Raw genomic sequence first — 22,624 nt, forward strand, 5'->3', positions numbered from 1 at the left:
TGGTCCATTGAAGAACTTGGAAATATGTGAGGACCTGTAGTGTTGTTAAATTTACTGACCTGCTTATGGCTGCAGTGGGAACAACAGTCACGTTCCTCTGGAGCCAAAGTATCTGAGATGATGCTGTAGTCAAAAGTAAGTCTTGTGTTTTTGTGCCATGCCAAGTGACAGCTGTGGGGGTTGATGGCCATACATCCGCAGTGTGGCAGAGAGTTAAAAGCTGTGCTCTCTCCCTTCTGCAGCTCATGAGGAATATAGAGCTGAAGAATGGGATTGTACAGGGTCATGCCTACACTGTCACTGGAGCTGAGAAGGTAAGATCAAGGACTTGTTCTTGTATTGGTGATCCACTACAGGACAATCACATTGCTGCTCTGCTCAGAGGAATTTTGATTAGCTTCACACTTAGGAGGGGTTGTTGAAAGCACGTAACTCAGATTCCAGGAGATGGAAGGATTCTGGCACAATGGGAATAGGGAGAAAATCTATTTTTTCTAATGCAACTTTAATTCACTTTTGTTTTAGGGCACTTCAACAGCAAATACAGCCATTTCCGGGGATTTGCATTCCATGCTGACTCTTGAAAAATTCACTTTTCCTTTTCAAATGGGAATAGAATCACTGGCTGAAACTGTGGAATTTGTCATATAATGCAGATCTACGTTTGTTCAGCTCCATCACAAGCTGCCAAAAATCACTGTGTGAAAAGTAAATAACTCACTGGTTCAGGAACAGCATTTCTCCATCTTTTAAAGCTGTTCTACTCATGCAGAACTTCTCCTGGCTAGGTATTAATATTGCTGATCTGAAAGTAGGACCCATTTATCACACAGATCAAAAGAAATGAGAGGTTTTTTTTACAGCCAGAAGTCAGAACATGGCTTACCCCAGTAAGCTGTAGTGCACACAGGGAGAGTTAACAGTGAGCACGGCCAAGAAGGAAACCAAACAGTGGCTGTGCTATCAAGCAAGAGAGCTAAAACACATTTTAATCTCAGAACTTAAAGTACTTTGGAAAGGGGACATTGTTTTACCTAAGTTATTTTCTCCCTTCTTCCCATGATTTTCTGTATAAGCTTGGTTCATAGCCCCGTGTGCCATGGCATGCTGTGTGCCGTGATCAGTCAGCGTGCTTCTTGTTGGAGGACTTGTAGCCAAGAGGCTCCAAAATGGAAGGATGAAGGTTGCTGGGCTACAGAGAGAGCCCCAGCTGGTTCTCCCCAACACAGGGGTGGAAGGATCCTGAATGCTATTGGAGAGGAAGCAGGCTGTTTCAGCATGGTGCTGCTCATGATGTGTGCGGAGAGGAGAAACAGTCTTTGCCCTTTGCCAAGGCATCCATGGGGGTGTCCTGTGTGGGATGACTTGAGGCTGGCCACAGGCTAGACCTTTGCTTGGGAAGAGACTGCCATGGCATTTGTTTCCAGCACTGTCTGTATGCATAAAGAGAGTTGGAAACAAAAGGTTTGCTTCTCCTTTCCACTTTGACTGGTGCAAGTGAGTTGCTTCTGGTTTAAACCAGTAACAGCAAGACAAGAAAAGCACTGGAACCGCAGCTGTTGGAAGCCACAGTGCTGTAGATATAGAGCTGCAGGTTCTGTTTATCGTCATCTCTTCATGCTCACTGTTGACATTCACTCCAGGCAGTCTGGTGACCTCATTCCCCAAAGTTTCTGCCTTTGCTGACTCACACCATTAGATGTGCAGAATTAGACACTGGAATTTCCCAAGGCCGCTGAAGTCATGCGGCGTGGCAGGAATGCTGCTGCTTCCCTGTGTGTCAGCTCTTCACTGTCTTCAGGAAAGCAAATCGGGCACGGTTTTCTCCCACATGTCATTCCTTTATGCTGTAGCAAAAGGCGCTGATTTTTAGCTGCAGTCAAATGAGATCAGAAGTTAAAGCAGGTCTCAGGTATGGAAGAAGATCCTTTTCATTATCCACCTCATCACTGAATATCCCAATTGTGAAAAGCTGTGACTGAGTTTATTTTTCTTTCTTTATAGATACGCTACAAGAATAGGTGGATACACATCATCAGGATCTGGAATCCATGGGGCCATGGGGAGTGGAAGGGGGCTTGGAGTGATAAGTATGGTCTTAAAGATTTAATCTCATAAGAAGGATGACTTTTTATAGGCTTATTGTAGAAGACCTCTGCATTGCATCCATTGTAATGAAAAGGACATTTCTAAATCAGTTCATTATAAGTGTTCTTTCTATCTGCAAAGCGACTCCCCACAGAAATCCAATGTGGGAAAAACTAATGCAGCATTGATTTTATGTGCTTATCACTAGGCCTAGCTCAGGTATCCCTTTTTGTCTATGTGTACATTTTTCCCAGTGGGTAAATCCAGATAAGTCATGGATGAAAGAGTTGTTATTACCTGGAGTAAGCTCTGGCCACTTCCCTAGACACTGGCTGGCTGCTTCTATTGAATTCTCCTGCAGCAATCATGCATCTTCCTTCTTGCTCCCTCTTCCCCTTCCTATGAGTCTGAATGTGGGAAAAGGATGGTTAGAAGAGTCGATGAGGGTAGGGCAGTATTTTTATGCAGTATTGAACACAGAGAGAGAGAAAAAGGGTCGTTGGTTATTGCAAAGGCAAAGTGCTGCTGTATGGCTTGAACTGATCTTTTGGATCCTGCACACAGCTTTGGAGATGCAAAGACCACTTTGCTGCTTTGTGTATAACCTCACTGCTCTTTTCTGAGGAAAGGAATGATACAGAGGAAGACTGCAACAGTGTTTTATGGATAAATAGATATTAGTCTTCCTGGTGGAATTGCATCAGTGGTTGCCTGACTAGAGAGATGTTCATGTGTCACTCTCATGTGATTTAATAGCATCCTGCCTCTCCCTGTTGCTAGGATCACTTTTCTCTGCTGAGAAAAGTCAGGCTAGCGTGTTGTGTCTGGATGGGTTGGCGGGTGGTGCAGACATGTTTAGGGCTGGGATAATAGCTATCTGTTCAGACAGAATCCTCCCGTTCTTTGGAAGGGTGAGCTGTAATCCTAACAGTAATAGAAATGTCAGTAAAGCACGTTCACAGGTAAACTGCATAAATCAATAAATTATTGATTCGTGCTCTTTTTATTTATCTTAAACTCTGCAGAAAGTACAATTATCTCTTAATTATAAACATGCTGCTTGGAAACAACCCATTTGACTGGCTAATGTGCCCTCTACACATCAATGTAATATCAGCACTTCACAGCGCTTTGCCTTGATACCCACTAAGCTCTCCACCACATGGACAGGTGACTGGGGCTTGGAAGGCAGAGTCAGGGTTCCCCACCCTAGGGTGACCAACTCAGGCACAGCAGAGGTGCAGAGCTGTTTGCTGGCTTTGGGTATGAAGATACAACGTGCAGTCCCGTTCCTGATGTGCAGTTTGCTCACCCCTCCTCACCCCTCATGACTTGATGAGCTGGTTAGAGGAACGGGCTGGCCAGGGAGATGGAGAGTTGTGCTGCACATCTGCTTGTTGATTTCTTCCTGTTCGCAGCTCTCCTCAGTGGGACCATGTTGAGTCAAAAGACAGAGAAGCCCTCCTCAGAAACAAGGATGATGGAGAATTTTGGTATGTCCCTATCGCTCCTTCTCTCTACCAGGTTTCTGTTCGCATTCATTATGAAAGAAGAGCCATTTAGGCAGTTGTCCTGACCTGATGGTTTCAGAGGAAACAAGACCTGGAGAAATGGAGCTGGCCAGGATTAAGCACCAAGCTGGTGGGAAAGATAAAAAAAAAAGGAAAAGTGAGAGAAGTAACAATCCAGCTGGCTGAGACTTGGTCATTTTGTCACATTGTCCTTCCCCATAAAACACTGAGCTTGAGCTGCGCTCAGATCTGGGGCAACAGCACAAGAGGGACATAGAACTGCTTGAGTGAGTCCACAGGAGACCACAAAGATGATCAGAGGCTTGGAGCACCTCTCCTCTGAAGGCAGTCTGAGAGAGCTAAGGGTGTTGAGCCTGCAGAAGAGGACACAGGGAAGACCTTGTAACAGTCTTCTAATACCTAAAGGGGCTACAAGAACCCTGGAGAGGGGCCTTTTATAAGGGCCTGTAGTGACAGGACAAGGGGGAATGGCTTTAAAATGACAGGGGGGAGATTTAGATTAGACCTGAGGCAGAAGTTCTTCCCTGCGAGGGTGCTGAGGCCCTGGCACAGGGTGCCCAGAGAAGCTGTGGCTGCCCCATCCCTGGCAGTGTTCAAGGCCAGGTTGGATGGCGCTTGGAGCAACCTGGTCTAGTGGAAGGTGGCCCTGTCTGTGGCAGGGGGTTGGAACTGGATGAGCTTTAAGGTCCCTTCTAACCCAAACCCCTCTGTGATTCTATGAACATTAGGTTGTGTGCACTTGGCTGCTTGTGGTTTTTCACAGCCTCAAATACTCCCAGATCCAGTTATCACCCTTTAGAAGAGCTGCTGTTGTTCAGAAAGTGCACACTTGCTCTGTGAGGCTCTGAGGAAAGCAGGGGAACAATTGGCTGGTCTAAGATAGACACTGGACGCTTGAGCAAAGCATGAGTGCAGGGCAGGACACCGGAGGGACAAAGCAAAGTGCAGTGGCAGGGATGTGCTGGAGATGAACAGGGCTGCACCTGGGTACCACTGACCATGCCCTGTAATTTCCCTGGGGCTTCAGGTGCAGTTAAAAGCATTGAGAGCTGACTTCTGTGAAGTATCAGCGAGCTCAGCTATAGCCTGTAGCGCTCCCTGTAATCCTCTTCTAAAGATGTGGAGGGTGAACATGAATGCCTGACCGATGTCTCAAACTGAAAGGTGAAATTTCAATCCTTCTGTGCAGGATGTCCTGTGAAAGCTTCCAGGAGCAGTTTTCCTGGCTGTATATATGTAACAGCACTCCAACGTTTCTGGACTTTGGAGATCAGCACTGCACAGCGTGGTCTCTGGAGAGGCACATCAACCTGTGGAGACCAGTCCTTGCCACTGGCAGGAGTAACTATTCCTCAGGTAATGAATACTCATTGCAGTTACCCAGTCCTCTCCTCCTCTCCACTGGTGCTTACACTAAAACATGTGCTTTGAGCACTGAATTGCAGAAACATTGATTGCCAGTTGCTAATACCTCCCTTTCCCATTACAGCACCTATCAGCTAAAGAGGCAGAAACAAAGCAGTGGAGCCGGCTGCTGAGTTAAAACAGGAGAATTGTGATTTAGAAGCCCTGAACTCTTTACATCAAAATGTGCTTGTCTTTCAGCCAGTTGCAATAGCTATTACTGGGGATCTCACCAGAAAGTCTGGTCTGGCAAAGCTGATTTTACAGAGCAAGAAATACTCTGAAATTAAATAGATATCAAAGGAAAGAATTGTGATACAAAGCTCTATTTTCAAGGGTAGAAAGGCCTTTGGGCAGATAAGACCTCTGGGTTTACTGCCTGGGCAAGGACTCTTCTGGCAATGCAAAATCTGATTTGCCTTATAGGTTTTAGCCTCCTCCTTGTAACCTTGATCACTATGTCTCAAGGGGTGATAACAAAACAACGTCTGTGCTGCTGCACACCATAGGCACTGGGACTCAGGAAGGAGATGCAAGGGCTGAAGTTGAGAGCATGCAGGCAGAGCTATTTTCCTTGGAGCTGTGTTTTTCATCAGCCGTCTACTAAAGTTCCTGTCTGAACAAGTGGGCTAAATTTCAGCTTTCAAGGCCATGCAACACAGCTACATGGCTTAAAGTCTAGAGTGGTTTAAGCAGATGCTGCCATCTCACTTCTTTTTTTCCCCATTTTGGACATTTTCCTGCTTTCTTTTCAGGGATGGTCCCTGTTAACCAAAACCTTGTCCAAAAAAAGCCTATTCTCTCTGTGCTCGACAATAACAGGGAGGAAGGGAAGGATAGATTTGGACCATTTTGTCTTTTTCTTTTACTGACTATGCTGTCCAAGCCGCAGCCCTTCTCAGTTCAGCCACTGGGTTAGGCAGCCGATTAAGAATCACTGTGTTTGTGCCTCAGGGAAAGTGTGCCATGCAGGTGAAGCAGATGTAATGGGGTGAGAAATCTGCATGACTTTTATGACTTCACCAGAGATTTCTAGAATGATTAATGTGCAATTAATTCAACTCCAGATGCCTCAGCTCCTGGTAATGGAGAGACTACAGTGCTCTCAAAGGATCTTGGAGCAGTAACAACCTGTTCCTCTGGGTTCATAGCAAGATCTTATACAATAGGCTTATGTGGCTACTATTAATCTATTAACACTTTCCCAGCAGGTGCAGTTTCAATGAACCCTCAGTATTTTTTCAAAGTGATGGATTATGAACCAAAAACTTACAACGTGGTAATTTCACTCATGCAAAAACATGCTGAGAATGCGCAGGATGCAAAAAACCTGAAAATTGGCTTTTTGATCACCATGGTAAGCACAATCAGGTATCATAGAATGACACAGAATGGTTTGGGTTGGAAGGGACCTTAAAGCTCATCCAGTTCCAATCCCCTGCCACAGGCAGGGACACCTTCCACAAGACCAGGCTGCTCCAAGCCCTGTCCAGCCTGGCCCTGAACACTGACAGGGATGGGGCAGCCACAGCTCCTCTGGGCACCCTGTGCCAGCGCCTCAGCACCCTCACAGGAAAGAGTTTCTTCGTTATATCTAACCTAAATCTACCCTTTTTCGGTTTAAAGCCATTCCCCCTTCTCCTATCACTACATGTCCTTGTTTTCTGTGTGGTTTATTATACCTGTAAAGGGAAATGAGAGACTGAATTGCCTTTCAAGCCTCAAAAAGAGAGCAGACAGTATTTGCAATAAATTTCTGGATGCCTTCTGTCATAGAACATTGCGGGAAAAGTACAGTAAGGAAGGCTTAGTTTTCTTTATTTGTGTATTAAGAGATGAAAGGTTGAACATTTAGTTCTGTAGCATCCCAGAATAGCTCTGGGGAAATCAGGGGGTCCCTTGGTTCCCTAGGCACTAGGGTACTAGTCGCTAGGTACAAGACATGCCAGGGCAATGTTCTCTGTGCCCAGCAGTACTGGTGACATGCACTGCTGGCCCAGCACAGAGCATGGCAGCCAGCACTAACCATGGAATGTGAGCAATACTCCAGGTCTAATAGGGAAGCAAATGTCTTCTTGTTCCCCAAAATGGGCCTGTTTTACTCAACTCCTCCTTTCCTATCACAGAAAAACCATGCAAAACCCATTTACAAAATAGGCTTTGCTCAAGACCAGTGTGGAGGTAATCCACGTGGATACCTGGGACCTTCACTACAATATCCTTGAGGCTTTTTCCTGGTGACTATCCAGGGAGGCGTCATTCCAAGGGCAGTTGTCAGAGCATCATCAGCCATACTGAAAATGCAACTGCTAGTGCAGATTGATGCCAGCCTTTTCCAAAGTGTTTCTGTTGTTGGCTGAGGAGTGTGGGAGGGAGTTGTTCTTAGCCTGAAGAATAAAAGCAAGCAGAGATTGCTATGACCCTAACTTCACATTCCCCTGATCACTGGAGAGGTTTTCCCTAGTCGCAGACTTTGAATAATAGATGCCTTAAGTCTCGCAGCATAAAGGAAGAGCATGGCTTTGTAGCTCATCGAAAACAGTGTCTGAGAAACACAAATTGTACCAAAAAGAGCAGCCCTCCAGCAAGTGGAACTGACTATCCCTGTGCGGGGAGATCCACTGCCTGGAGCAGATAGCAGGCCTGCAGGGCTCCAAGGAGCTCATGGTGCCACTTGGAAAGAGCTGCTGCTCCTAGTAAATGGGGAACACTCTTCTTCCAGCATCATCATCAGCTTTATCCCAGCAATCACAAGTAAATGAGGTCCCTGCATACTCTTGCATGACATGTGTCCGCCTTGACTAGTTACCCATATAACAGAAATGACCCTCACTGAGAGGTCTTGGGTCCCTTGTAAAAGGTTTGTTTAATCAGGAAGTAGACTTTGGGCAGATTTTGTCTATTCTTTCTTCATATTTAGAATGCCTTTCTTCCCCTCCAGTTGATGCTCAAGTGTGGTCATTTAGTTTTTCTCTCTTGGTATGTTCCCGAAGACAGATGGAATTTGATGAGTATGTCAAGTCTGATTGACATGACCTCTGTGTCCATAGCTCACCTCAGGCTCAGTTTGGGCTTCTAACCCTAGGTGGTCTCCTACACAGGACCTGGAGGGCAAGGTCAGAGCAGAGATTGCTAGAGACACCAGGATTACTGTGGAACACCTGGTCAGTGAGGGAAAGCGGACAGATGCGCTGCTGTATCGTGCCATAGCTTTTAGTAATGTAATGGTACCGTATTGTTACAGATCCACACAGCAGATTATACAGAAACTATTCCCCCATCCATCATGCCTAAGTCCTCATATCATATATCATGCCAGCTCCTCACAGCCAGCCTAGCATCCTGCCCCAGTAGAAGCAAAAGCCAGGAGCTAAAACCAGGGTAGGTTTACAGTGCTGTTCTCTCAGTCTATTTCCCAACACCTAGCCTTGGTGCCTGAGAGCGGTCAGAGGTGTCATCACTGCACAAAAGTTTACAAGGGGTTTTCTTTGCACGTGGAGAGTGCAATTGCTAAGGTTCATGTGGCTTCACTCTTCCTCCCTGAACTGCTTTCATTGCCATTATTCGTTAGCAGCAGCATTCATTGCTCAGTACGTTTAGAGACTGCTGCTGTGAAGTAAAAAGAGTGTTATCTCTGGGTGGCACGAGGGGGGAATGCAGTGCAGGCAAGGATGCAAACCAGAATGGGCATATCTGATAGCTCCAGGAAGCCTTTGATTAAATATGGACGTGGAACGCTAACACATGGCTGTGAGGGAAGTTTAATGTTGTGTGATAGATCTGAGCAATGTATAGAGCCTGATTCTTATCTCACACCGGTTTTGACTCCGTTGAGGTATTAATCTGCTGCTGCTTTTTACCAGAAGGATTGTGCAATGAGACCCAAAAGTAAAAAATGGATTACACCATTTATTTCTTTGCAGAAGTGCCCGTTCCTATCTGTTCCAGGTCTGACCCATAATACTTGGCAGTCTACATACCTCCCAGCCGTCTGTAACAGTAGTCATCTTTTTATGTGTTTTTTTTTCTTCCAAAATAGCAGTTTTATGTTATTGTCTCCCAAAGGCATGGCTCATAAATAACTCTGCCACGCTGTATAACCATTCTAAATGGAATTTATACATGCTGATGTATTTTGGGGAGTACGTTTAGGAAGGGGTTTTTATTATGCTATCTTAACGTGTCATCATAGTAATAGCTGCTGCATTATATTTGTTTCATCTCAGCAAAAATACTGGAATAACAGAAGATCAGAATATTCTGGTTTTGTGTGACACTTGCTGGAAGGTTTGGGTTGTGATTCTTGAAGCGTTGTCATCTGGGTGCGATGCTTAGTGAGCTTTCTGAGTCACACTAGAACTCAGGGCTAGTTTTAGTAAGAGTATTCATCCTTGAGTCCTTCATGAGCTCCATTCTGCTCAATGTTAATCCAAGTTCTCTTCAAATCCACATACATTCATTCTGCCTTCTGGTTCTTTCAGTTCTTCCACCCTTGTTCATTTTTGATGTGTCCTTGAACGAAGTGTGTCACCTGGATGGGCTTTTCATGTCACTGCGGAGGTTAAGGCATGTTAGATGGATGTGTATTTAGAGAGCTGTGGGGGAATGTGAGGCTGCTGTGGGTGCAAGTTGCTGATTTACTTCGGTTGCTGACACTGGGGGGAGATAGCCTCTTGCATTTTTCTTTCAGGAGAACTCCAAAGTTCTGAAACAGACTTTTGCCCTGACTCGAGACGTGACCACCTACTTTATCTTGAGCCCAGGAACCTACGCTGTTGTTCCTGCTGCAATGGAGGACCAAGAATTTGAATTCCTTTTAAGAATCTTCATGAAGAATCACGAGTACAATGAGTAAGACGAGAAGTACTCCTTAAAGACCCCAGACTTACAGTCTGCCTGGATTTAACAATTTAATGTCAAGATAACTAATGTGGCAATTTACTTTTAATATACTTTAGAAGTGTGCTGGGAAGACACAGCTGAGTGTTAAGCACCATGTTGAGGGGGATCAGACATATAGTCGGATGCTTAGGGGTGGTCTCTGCAGAACAGGACAATAGCTCATCGGCAGCCACCAAGGGTATCAGCTTTAGTACAAGGAGCCACACAAGCAAGCTATGGTTGTGAGATATCCCCCTCCAGCTGTGGGGAAATCTCTCCCTACTGAAAGGAGGAATGTGAGCTTGTTTTTCTTAACAACTGTTATGTAGTTTCTTATGTTATGCTGCCTGATGGATCAGGTCCCATACTGCTCAAAGTGGGATCCAGAGAAACAAAGAGCAGTGAAAGGCCCTGATCCTTTCACCCAGCCATCTCATAGCCAGGCTGGCAGGGCTCCATGTGGGTATGAAAAGGGCCTTGAAGATGAGTTTAGTGGGGAAAATGGTGACTTAATTCATGCAAAGGCAGCTGTTACCATGTTTTCATGTAAATAGGAGGGTGTGCTTTGTGTGAAGAGCAAGCCCTGGTGTTCAGCCTTACCAAATGACCCTCAAGAATCAGATGTACAGTGGCTTTCCTTTAGCAAGCTTTATAATGGAGGTGATTGCAGCTCTTAACCATATCATAATAATGAGATTGCTCTCTAGGCTTTGTCACCTGGCTCTGAACCAACTAAGGCAACTCCTTGGTTATGGAAAACAAACAGAAGACGCCTGTGCTCCTGGCTGGACTGCCTTCAGCATGACGAGTAATGCACAAGATACCTCAGTCTCAGGCTCTCTTTCTAGGAGAGCCTCTGACCCTCAGAGACCTTGCTGAGCTAGGCCAAGCATTGGGATCCCATTTTTGTGGGTCTGCAGCTCTTCTATAGAATAGCACAGATGTGATTGAAATAGCATGCATCTTGCCTGATTTCTCTACCAAATGCAAAACTCCAGTTCTGAATACTGCTACTGAGTCTCGGAAGGAATGGTGACCTCAGCTGAATTGCAGGCAGCCTGCAGGCATTTAAAAGATGCTGCCTTTTAAAAAGATGTTGTCTTTTAATAGCCCAGATGCTATTTTTATTCCTGATTCTTAAACTAGGCAAAGAGAAAGCGGGTGAATGTTTTATGTGGCTCAAGGTGGGGCAGCCCTGTCTTCTGTGCGGTGAGATTAGTGCTGGCATGCTCAAAGTGAGAGAAGGTACCTATTCTCTGCTGCTGGTGCCATGCTCCCCAGCAGCTAGAGACTCATGTCTGCTTGCACAGAGAGACCCAGGACTGGTGCAACAGGCTTGACTGAACTGGGACCAGCTGGGTGGTGTGGGTGCTGAGCATCTTGTAGGGCTGCAGGCACTCTTAGTGCCTGCCTTCTGCCATATCTGCAAAGAGATGCTCTGAAAAGGCCTGTTCTCCCCCAGTTTGACTCTTGTAACTCTTTTCCAGGAGCTCAAACTCCCCACCCAGCCCAGTGCCACCAATGGTAAGAGTCTGTGAAAACTGATGTGGATACCGGTGGTGGTGAATGGTTCCCAGAGAACTGACCATTTGGTAGCCACCTCTACTGACTCCTCTTCTTCCTTCTCCACATACCAGATACCACTCTGCTCTTTTCTCCTTTCACCACCCAGTACCTGTCCAAGAGTTCAACCCTGGCACTCTACAACCAGGTGGCCAGCCTGAGGTCTCTGGAGAGACAGGAGCGACAAGGAAGCCTCTCTTCACATAGGTCTCTTTCAGAGCTTGATTGTTTTAAGGAAACAAATCTTATACAGTCCCTCTGTCAGCTTGTCTGTCTGTCCTTTCCATTTTGCCACATTAAATACTTTGACCAACCAAATATAGCAGGGGGAGAGCACTTCAGAGGTAGTAAACTCTTGCAATGTCTGTAAATGAGTACATCTCTAAGGAGGAGAGAGGGGGAAACTGATGAGAAAGTCACAGCTTGAGTCTGACCTCTTTTAAAAAGACTTCACACCTGACAGCAGGGTCACACATGACTTCCCCATAGGGGGTAGCTCATAGATAAGACCACAAGAGGGTCCTATATGCCTAAATGAATAGCTTCATTTAAGTGCTTGCACCATATCAAGCACAGGAGTCCATAGGGGTGAGGCCCAAAGAAGATCTCTTCTAATTTTCATCAGGATATCTTCAAGGATATAAGGGAGATAACACTTAAAACGTGGTTACACCTCTAGTTCGACCCACATTACAGCCTCTCTAGCCCAGCTACCATCTGGACCTCCTCACAGTGAACTGTGCATACTGCCAGAGCTAGTCCAGATGCTGCTGCCTCATCAGCTGCTTACAAAACCCTGCTGCTGAGAGGCTGTTATTTATAGCAGTGCAAACTCAGTGCAGGTCTTTGAAGCCAAAGGTGTAAAACTGCTTCAGGAGAACAGAAAACAGAGCCCTTTCCTTGTGATTCATTTTCCAGCCTGCAATTAAGCTCCATTAGAGGTGTAGTGTAAATGGTGGCTTATTATCTCTTTTCACTGACAAGCTGTCGGTTTACTCAGCTGTTGTCGTTAGCCAGAGTTTTGACTTTGATGAGTTATGGTACCAGCACTTTTTGCTCTGTTCAGGGGTCTGGGCTTCACTGGTGTGAATTATCTAGCACAGAGATGAAGGCATTGGGATTTAGGCTTAGATTTTTGAGGGAAACTTCATAATGTCAAGGATTGTTCCCCTTAGTGCCTGGTGGATTCTCACCAGAGGGCTGGAAAAAATGACTTCATCATTGAATTGCAATTGCTCAGGTACAGTCAAGCCTGCTTGGGGTTTAGAAAGTACAAGAGAAAACAGAAGTCAACTCCTGCTCTGTTTTTCTCGGTTCACATGAATCTTTGCACACCTAAAAGCTAATGTTTTCAACTGAGGGTTACCAATAAGGATTAGGCTTTGTACATCTATTCTCATGTTTGACTTGCTGAATTCCACCCTGGATGTATTCTGTTCTCTTCCTCAGGCCCTGAGCTGCTCCTTCCTGGTTGTACTAAGTGATAACATCCAAACTATGCATCTTTCATTGCAGTAGCTGTTCCTCATTCCCAGTCCACTTTACTTTTGGGGTGTTAAAACTGTAGCCTGTACTTCGCATTCCCTGCCCTCTCTGAAGTGCTGATTGGATCTGCAGACTCCTGCTTCCAGATGGTTTGGAACTGAACTGTTTATCTGTGTGCTTTATCTTGGATCCAGGATCTACCAAGACAAAACCAGGACAGTTCCTATAAGCCTATCTTCCTACGATACGCTAAGCAGGTATCCTACCTATAATATCTTGCTGAAAAATAAAAATTAATAAGGATGTGGAGTTGCAAAAAGAAAAACTGATCTATGATGTTGGTACGAATCCATTTAGAAAAGTGTTTTTTGGGGGAAATATAGCTCCATCCTCAAGCGAATACCTTGAAAACAGATTGATTGGCCTGCCAAAAACCCCAGAAAAATGAGACATTCAGCTGGGATAGGCTGGATAGCCCCATCTATCAGTGGAGGATTGGAGATCTGTGGTTGTGCTGGTGATGGGCTTGCCTGTGTACTTTTTTGGCTTTGGTTTGTTTATTTACTGAAAGCAATTAGAAAGCCTTGGGTGTTTCCCCCCCCCCCCCCTCCATCAGCATCGTTTTCCATTTGCCTTCATGGCATTTGGAAACCAGTCAGACAGTGTTTGAGTAGTTGATTCCTGCTCTTTCAGAGCCAAACTCTGTGTTCACAGGAGATGCTTTTAATGGTTTAATAAACAGTTATAAAGAACTCCTTGACTTAGTGAAGAGGAAAAAGACCATCACTGCTGAAAGTCTTTGCACAGTGGACCTGCAGTTAATAGTTGTATCAATGCATGAAGGTGAAAACGAACACCTTGCTGAGTGCCCCAGCGGTGTATAAGGTGGGAGGTACAAAGGTTCCCCAATGGGTAGCTCAGAGGGAAGCTCTCAGTCTGCTTGTCCATCCCAGTCCACTGGGCCTGCCCATCAGCAGCCTGGTCTAGTGGAAGGTGTCCCTGCCCATGGCAGGGGGTTGGAACTGGATGAGCTTTAAGGTCCCTTCTAACCCAAACTGTTCCATGATTCTGTGATAACTCCCCAGCTAGGGGCTGATGAAATCAGCAAGTGTTCACTTTCCCTCGCTGCTGAAAATGCCCTGTGGTGATGGGAATGCCTGTAACTGCCCTGCAGACTCTTGTGAGGAAGGACAAAGAGTGGCCCAGCAGTGTGGAGAGCTATTACACCCCCGAGAAGGTGCTGCTGCTCCTCTGATATAAGCAGAGGTCCTTCTTGGTGCCCACAGTGCATGAGTAAAGAAGTTTTGGGCTAAAGTGACTCAGGGCAAGACTCTATGCTCACAGACCTCTGTTTGCATTTATTCTACTTTAGGGCTCAGAAATCGATGCCTCGCAGCTGCAAGAACTCCTTAATGAAGTGATCCTGCAAGGTGATCCTGATGCTCTTAAACCCCAGCTAATGCCTTTGGTGCTTCCCTATCCTTAGTCTAGTGTAAATTAGAGGATTTAATGGTGTCCTGATGCACCTGAAAAGTCCTCAGTGTGGCTTACTGCACTCTTGGATCCTGAAGAATGAGAATTGCCTCCACCAAGGTTCCTTCTGCTTTGCAGACCTATCCCACCCCCTGCTGTCCTTCTGGAAGTCCCTGCAGTTTCCATGAGCATCCCTTCCTGCTCTGTGCCCCACCAATTGCAGCTGGAACTCATTCCCTGGCTGGGCTGCACCAGTGAGTGCCCCAGGGAGCTGTGCCTTCCACTCCCCTCACTGTCAGCCAGTTTCTCCCAGTTCAGACCCAGCCTGCATCGCTCCTCTGCAGAGGCCTCAAGCTGGCTTCCAGCATATCCCAGCCTTCCTCATCTGTCCACCTGGAAAATAGCATGAGACAAGCACAGCTGGAGGGCTCAAACCTACTGAGTCAAGCACAAGGTTCAAAGCGCTCTTAGGAGTCGATAATTCTGCACAAATGGCTTTTCTTGTCACTGTCATTTTCCCTATTCTTATTTAAAGAGGGAAGGGTAACCATTAGGGCAGAAAGGTAGGCAGAGAATGTGCAGTTAGCTTCCTGTGAGCCCAAAGAGGGCACTTGTCCTTAGGGAAGGGAGCAGTAGAGGTATCTGAGGAATGTCCAGCTCCCTCCATAGACCTCAGCCTGGCACATAGCCATGGTTGCTGTTTGAGCCAGGTCTGGGGCTTTTTAGCTATGTGAGCTTTCAGCTTGGTGTCCTCTTTCCCTCCAAATGGTGAGCTGATGCCTCTGCCACTCTCCTTGCTCTCTCTAATTCCTCTGTTTTGTCAATCCTTACAGATGAAATGACCAGCCTGGGAGGAAGATTCAGCTTCGATTCATGCAGAGGCATTTTAGCTCTGATGGATGTATCCTTTCTGCAGAAGCAATAAACTTCCCTAGTGCTGCCCATCCTTGCCTTGAGTTATGGCTGAGCTGAGCATCCCAGTGTGAGAACCTGCAAGTAAATATTAGACACGGTCCTCAATAAATAACTGCCCCAGGGTCTATGCAGGACTTTGCCATGGCTTTGGTGTGTCTCCTAAAGGTGAGGGTCAACCTTCTGCTACCAGCTAAATCTTTGCTCTCATTTTCCCCTGGCTCAGCTAAGCTTCACCACTGGGTGCAGAGCCTGAGGTGAGGAGACAGCACAGAGCTCAGGCATAGCTCAGCTCTTCCCTCATGGTTGCAACCACAGTGGCTTGGGATGGTAGCTTGAGCAGGCTGCTATCACTGCCAGCAGGGCTGGTGTTAGGAGGAGAAGCACTGTCACTGCCAAATCATCTTTTGGCAGGCCATTCATCTTTTCCAGTGTATCTTCCCCATTTAGATAGATCACACAGTTTTGTTATCATTAACAAGACAACACTGGTGTTATGGTTTAAGGCCAGCTGGTGACTAAACACTATGCAGCCACTCTCTCACTATGTGCTCCCATCTTGCCCTAGGTGGGATGGGGAGGAGAACTGGAAGGAGGTAAAACCTGTGAAGGAATAGTTTAATAATTGAAATGAGGTGAAATATAATAATAATAATAATAATAGGAAAGAAAGGAGGAATAAAATTCAGCAAATGCAAGTGATTCACAATATAATTGCTCACCACATGCTGACCAGTCATCAGCCCATCCCTGAACAGATATCAATGGCTCCTAGCCAGCACCCTCAGTCTCTATACTGAGCATGATGCACTATGGTATGGAATATCCCTTGGGCTAGTTCAGGTCAGCTGTACTGGTTGTGCTGTGCTCTCTCCTGGCTGCTTGTGCCCCTCCTCAGTGGCAGAGCATGAGACTGAAAAGCCCTTGATTTAGGGTAAGCACTACTTAGCAACAGCTAGAAGATCAGGGTATTATCAATATTGTCACACTAAGTCCAAAACAGCACTGTACGAGTTACTCATAAGAAAATTGACTCTATCCCAGCCAAAACCACAGCAACTGGAAATACTCTGCTGGCCATTGTAGAGCAAGAGAGCTCCTTGATGAACACATGAATTCTTCCCTCTTGCTTGCTCATTGTCTCTTGAAATAACTTTGAGACACATTCAGACCTTTGCCAACTGCCATGGAATGAATAAAAATGACTAGAGGTCCCTCTCTATTTACAGCTTTCTGCATCTAGCCAGTGAAAGAGACTTTTCCCCCTTTTCCAGAGCCCCTCCTGGGTTAAGTGGGCACTGTGAATGCATGGCAGATGCAAAGAACTGACAAAGCTACTGCTCTGCTTTAATTCAAGATGGATTTTCATTCTCTGGGCAGCATATTACCCATGTACAGTGTGACCTATCCCGACCTGCAAAGACAGGATCAGCTTTGCTCACTCTGGTTTTATAGCAGTGGCACTTATCTGCTTATATTTCACTGGTGATGAGTTTTGCTTTCAGGGACCTTTCACCATCCCAGCTGCATTAGGTGAGGCGCACATCTGCCCAGGACTCCTAGATGGTGTGTGGAGGGGAGCAGGTCCACTGACATAGTCCTTCAAGCACCCCCAAGGGATGTCTACTGGCACCCTGGGCTCCTGCAGCTCATGGTGGGGAAGTGTTTCCTCACATGTGGTATATGCATGGCTCAAAGGCTGCTGGTGCCTTCTTGACAACAGCAATCGGAATCGGCTCATTGTGCTCTTGGCTCCTTCAGTCCCTGTTCCTCCAGGAGGATCCACCTGGAGCTAATACTATGCTGCTTCGCGTACAGAGGCAAGGCAACATGCACACATTGCCTCGAGCACGGGGTCTTGTTCATCCACATGGACCTCTGTGCTCAGTGGCTAAATGTCAACTGAAGTGATCACTGTAGGTTCCCTTGTGGTTAAAGGTGCTGTATAAATAGAAACCTTTTGTTGCTTGTGAGCACAGGTGTGAGCAGCTGTACATTGTGCCAAGCAGGTGAATTTAACTCTGAGCATGACTAAGAGCAGAAAAGCTCTTGGCTTTCTCAACATAAAGTGACAGACAGAAGAGACTGCACCTTTTGTCTGTCTTTATGTGAAGGCAGCATCCTTGGGAACAAAGACAGCCAGGTCTAGCTCTCATTAACTGCTCAATACTTAACTAAATGCACAGCTCAGCTCGAACGGCCGACTCACACTGCAGGAGTTCGGGAGCCTCTGGCGAAGTCTCACTAAGTACACGGTACATGGGGGCTGCTCTCTTTGCTCATACTGCACTCCTGGGCTTTTCATCAGCAGGGTGCAGATGCTTGGTGAGATCAAAGCAGTGGGGGGAAAAATGTTGCTTGCTTAGGGGGTCAGATTTGTTCTCGTTCAAAGGTTTAGGGCTTAGGAAGCAGTGGTGTGTGTAAAGTGCTCCAAACGAGCAGCCGAAGCTTTTCTATTGCAGGGAACATTGAGGGAAAAGTGGGAAAAGGTAGGAAGACCAATTAGGCTCAGAGTTTGATGGAAAGCTTTGTGCCACCACCGGCAATGTTTTTAAAGGCTTTCCAAGCTGAAATGAGTTCTTGAACGGAGTAATCTGAAAACTGTCATTTCCTCATTGCTGCAGTTTGTAGTGGAAACCTGTGGGATCCGATGAAAGTTTGGGAGAAATGTCTGCTCCAGGATAGGCATTAGGTCTAGAAGCAGTGAGGACGCTAGTTTGCTTTCTAGGGTTGATCAGGGTTGGGTGGCCTCTGCTTTGTTTCGTGCCTCCTGAGATGGCCTTAGACCACCTAGGACATGGGGCGCCAGTTCCCTTTCTAGCAATGGTGCTTTTCCTCCTGACAGAGCCTCAAGTGTGGCTTATGGGGTTTCAATGCTGTGTTGGGAAAAATGACCCCACACCATTCCGGGACCCAGGGACTCCTGGTTTATTTGATGTGTTACAGACAATGTCTTTTTGTCAGTCAAAGTGTGAGTATTTCCATTGCTGCCTGCACACATTAACCAGGGGGAGTCAGCAAAAAGGCTTCCACACACCCAAAACTGTGGGATTTCTTGCGCAGTAGCATACCATCTGAGCCTTCTGGAAATGGGTCTCCCTTGTGGTCGTCACCCCATCTCACCTGTTGAACTTCCTTGCAGCCTATTTATTAAGGGGAGAAAGCATTCTGTGTAATTGAGTGCAGTTGTAAATTTGGGGGATGTTGATACGGGCTTGAAATGTGCCCTTTTCTGGATTTTTTTAGGCTATCTTCAGCAGGGAAGACAGAAATCAGTCTGGATTTCTGGATATATCTGAACTGAAGAGTGCAGTACAGGCAGCAGGTATGTCCATAGGTGCTGAGCAACTCCCTTTCTTGTCCCTGTTGCAGTGAGGGAAAGGGTGAAAAAGAGCAAGGAAAGAAAAAAGAGCTTCAGGAAGAAAGTGGTTTGGATTGCACAGAGGTGCCAGTTGAATCGCAGCTCTGCTCTAGAGTTGCATTGTTGTAGGGCAGTGAAACTCTTTTCAGGGAGAAACCCTTAGCAATGCAGCTGGTGAGGCAGCAGGGATGCAGAGAAGGACAGCACTGACCAGAGCCTGCAGACAGCTTATCTATAGTCTCTCTAGGCCACAGACAGAACATCCAGCAGAAGAAAGGAGCAAGGAAGAGTCGATGCTCGGCACTTGCCCCAGTTCCTGCCGTTTCTCTCCACGGCAGTGACTTAAGTCTGTAAGGGAAAGCCACAGTGACAGGCAGTTATTTAGTTTGCACTGACCTCTGTTGGCTATGTGAATGCTGAAACTTGCAGTGACTGCATGGGAGCGCTCCAAACACAATCACAGAATCAACCAGGTTGGTAAAGACCTTTAACGTCATCCAGTCCAACTGTTCCCCAGCACTGCCAAGGCCACCACTAACCCATGTCACTGAGGGCCTCGTCTACATGGTTTGGGAACACTTCCTGGGATGGTGACTCCAGCACTGCCCTGCGCAGCCTGTTCCAATGCCTGAGCACCCTTTGGGGAAGGAATTCTTCTTAATATCTGTCTAAACCTCCCCTGGTGCAGCTTGAGGCTGTTTCCTCTTGTCCCGTCCCTTGTTCCTTGGGAGCAGAGACCAGCCCCCTCCTGGCTCCATCCTCCTGTCAGGCAGTTGTAGAGTGATCATCTCCCTCCTGATCCTTTTCTTCTCCAGACTAACCCCCCCCAGGTCCCTCAGCCGTTCCCCATCACACTTGTGCTCCAGGCCCTGCACCAGCTCCGTTGCCTTTCTCTGGCCCTGCTCCAGCACCTCAATGGGTTTCTTGTGTGGGTCCCAAAGCTGAACACAGGATTCGAGTGAAGTATATGAGCAAAACGTTTTAGCTGGGTCATCTCTTCAGAGACTGTGTGTGAAATACAGCTCTGAGCCACCAGTCCTCTAATAACTGTACAGTAGAGAAGCTCCCATTTGGCTTCCTGGAGCTTGGAGCGGGGTGCTGTCCCCAGGAAGAACCCAGTGCAGAATTGCTATCCATAGAAGCCATCAGCACAGGGTATGTATATGTAACTTTTTTTTGCTGCTGAGAGGTTGAAGAGCTTTAGCATCTTCTGCCCCCGAGGAGCACAGCACTGATGTGCCAAATGTCAGAGGAGAAGCTGCCAGGTCCATTCTGTGAGAAAGGTGCTAAAGTGTAAAACTGGGAGGAAAATTGTACATTGAGGAGTCCTGGCAACCAAAGCTGTATTTGAAGGGATAAAAAGGCACTGCTAAATGACAAACTCAATACATGTCAGGCTATAAGCGGTTCTAAGTAGGGGAAAAAAGAAAATTAAAGCTTATTCTTGCCACCTTCTCAGCCAGACAGCTGCATTTGGATCTGGCTTTGCACTAGGATGACCCCAGCCCTGGCTTGTAAGCAGGAAGGAGTGGACGGCCCCAGAAAGTGTGTGGTGCTACCTCTGGGATTGTCACTAATGTATTTAAATACAGCTTCTAGCCAGCTGTCCCCGATGTGCTCAGTGCTTTCCCTAGCAGAGCAATGAGGAGTGTGCCTAATTGTCACTGTTGTCCTAATGCTTCAGAGCTTAACAATGATGGGTCGGGTTTTCTGGCAGGATAAAGCAGTCTTGCTGCATTAACAGCAATGCTGCACTGACATGTATTTAGAAACAGCCCATTGGCAATATTAAATGCATCAGAATAGTAATAATAAAAACAGAAAGGGAAACATGTGTTTTAAGGTCTGTGTTTTAAAGTCTGACTAAAACCAGAGTAAGGGATCCAGGAGGCAAAAGGTGTGGGGAGTAACCTCACAAGCAAGCAGTAACACATAACTGAACCATCTTGGGGACAGAGAGGACTGACACCTCGGTCTTGCTGATGAAGGTAATTGAGAGACATTGCCAGGTGAGCAGTTTTCAGAGCATATCCCACTGCCCGTGCCAAATTGTTGGTGTTTTACTAGTGTAAGACATTGTTACAACATCTTGTAAGCAGCACGGAAATGCTTGCTGGAATCTGCTCTCCAGAGGGAGCTCGGTTGAATTCCCACTGCCTCCCAAAGGTTAAAACTGAGATAGATAGAACTCACTGCTCACTACTACAGTGGCTCTTGGCAGCAGTTTAAAACCAGCATCAAAGAAGAAATGTCATTAATTAGATTTTTAATTACTGGATTTATCTCCTAGGGGAAAAAAAAATTAAAATCAGGGTTCTCTTACTTGGAATGTGGCTTAAGCCCAAATGTATTTTATTTATTTAAATATCCAGCATTGTTTGTCTGCTTCCTGCTGGAGACCTTCTCCAGCTAGGCTCATGCAACCAGATTTGGTTGACGTACTAACCCACCTCCATGGGTGTATCTCCCCCTACGTAGATGTGGAGAAACAATGTCCTTCTTTTCTGCTTGTTTAACTGATTTAACTCCATAAGGAGTGCATTTAAAATTTCAAAGTTTAGAGCTGGTTGAAAAATGAGGAAAGCTACTTCTTGTCTAGCTGAGCCACTGAAAACCAGGGACAAATGAGACTTGTCTGAAGTCTCGGAGAACGCATTAAACCAAAGCTATCGGTCCAGCTCTCTGCAGAAAATTTCTCTTTTGTTTAGCAAATCAGCTTTTAGTGCAAAATACATTTAAATCGTTCCTTTTATATAGCCAGCACATTTAGGGTAGTTTTATTTACCTAATAAAAGAATCGTTCTAAAAGGCAATCTTTGTTCATTCAATTGAATACCAATTTCCATCCAAACAGACTGTGACACAAATTCTGAATAATCAGCTAATAAAAAGGAAATGCACCCTTCACCATTTCCTAATAGAAGAGAAAATGTAAAAATTAAGAATCCCAGGCATGCTGCACCGCATAATAGCACGAGTATGTAGCATCTCCCTGTTTAGCAGAAAGCAGCAGTGGTATTGTAAATGCTACGCCAGACTTTAACAGTTGTAAGCCAAAGAATATCACCCTTTCTTATAGAAAATAAAAGCTAAAAAGGCAAAGCAAGGTAACACTAGATTATTTAGCTCAGTGTTTCCTGCTTGCTGACTGAAGCCACAGTTCTAATCACTGGAAGAACTCTGATTTGCCATCACTGTACCCCAACTCCTTTGCACAAACCTGGGGAAAGGCAAACTGCTGTTTCCAAGGATGCAGAGACCTAACATGACAAGGTGGGGTCTGATGGAGGGCCCAGTTTATCTGCAGGGTGCCCAAGGCCATCAGAGCTGGTCCATCATCTCACAGTGCTGTCATTCCTCTTCCCTCCACAGGTCTGGCTGCTGATGATCAGCTCCTGCGCCTGATGACCTTGCGGTACGGCGATGCTGCCAGGAGAATCGGCTTCTCTGACTTCGTGTGCTGCATGCTGCGCCTTGAAACCATGACCTGTGAGTCTCAGCGCTGGGGCTTGGGATAGGGCAGGGGCTGTGGCAGCGGGGGAGCTTGCAACGGCACACTGAGAGCAGAGGCAGGAGGCAAGGGACACAGTGCTGGATGTGAAAATGCGTGTCCAACACATAGCTTGGAAATAGCAAACCTGCCCCCAAAGGCCAGGCACGGTCCAGGCAGCCCTTTGAGCAGCCTGTTTGCCAGAAGCCAGATTTGCCTCCTTCCCACAGGAGCAGCTGGCTGGTAGAGAGTGGTTTAGTGCTGGGAGAAAGCAGCTGGGAATACAGTGATGCTCTCACTGAAAAGAGCCAGAAGGAAAGTTACCCCCCAGTTTCCCATCAGAGTTCATCAGACTGCCTGTGGGCTGCAGCAGCACCACGCTGCCCTGTGATGTTAATGTATACCCAGAGCTGCCTCAGCTGCCAATCCATTTTT

The 22,624-nt window shown here is 46.4% G+C and overlaps 1 protein-coding gene across 3 annotated transcripts in view; it reads left to right on the forward strand.

Moving 5' to 3' along the window:
• Positions 1-22,624, forward strand: part of CAPN13 (calpain 13) — a 69,871-nt gene that overhangs the window by 41,189 nt on the left and 6,058 nt on the right. For 2 of the 3 annotated variants that reach the window (XM_061475198.1, XM_061475201.1), the window contains exons 7-19: positions 243-314; positions 2,005-2,090; positions 3,507-3,581; positions 4,810-4,976; positions 6,233-6,381; positions 9,715-9,875; positions 11,393-11,429; positions 13,148-13,210; positions 14,326-14,383; positions 15,260-15,327; positions 17,525-17,593; positions 18,585-18,663; positions 22,072-22,188. In XM_061475198.1, the coding sequence (XP_061331182.1) occupies positions 243-314; positions 2,005-2,090; positions 3,507-3,581; positions 4,810-4,976; positions 6,233-6,381; positions 9,715-9,875; positions 11,393-11,429; positions 13,148-13,210; positions 14,326-14,383; positions 15,260-15,327; positions 17,525-17,593; positions 18,585-18,663; positions 22,072-22,188 (1,201 nt within the window). The remainder of the gene's footprint in view (positions 1-242; positions 315-2,004; positions 2,091-3,506; positions 3,582-4,809; positions 4,977-6,232; positions 6,382-9,714; positions 9,876-11,392; positions 11,430-13,147; positions 13,211-14,325; positions 14,384-15,259; positions 15,328-17,524; positions 17,594-18,584; positions 18,664-22,071; positions 22,189-22,624) is intronic. The other variant, XM_061475199.1, reaches the window with a different exon arrangement.

The sequence above is a fragment of the Pezoporus flaviventris genome, unplaced genomic scaffold (assembly GCF_033815535.1).
Source record: "Pezoporus flaviventris isolate CSIRO_AGI_PZ_B2104156 unplaced genomic scaffold, CSIRO_AGI_Pfla_v1 ptg000083l, whole genome shotgun sequence".
In the NCBI taxonomy this organism is placed as follows: domain Eukaryota; kingdom Metazoa; phylum Chordata; class Aves; order Psittaciformes; family Psittacidae; genus Pezoporus; species Pezoporus flaviventris.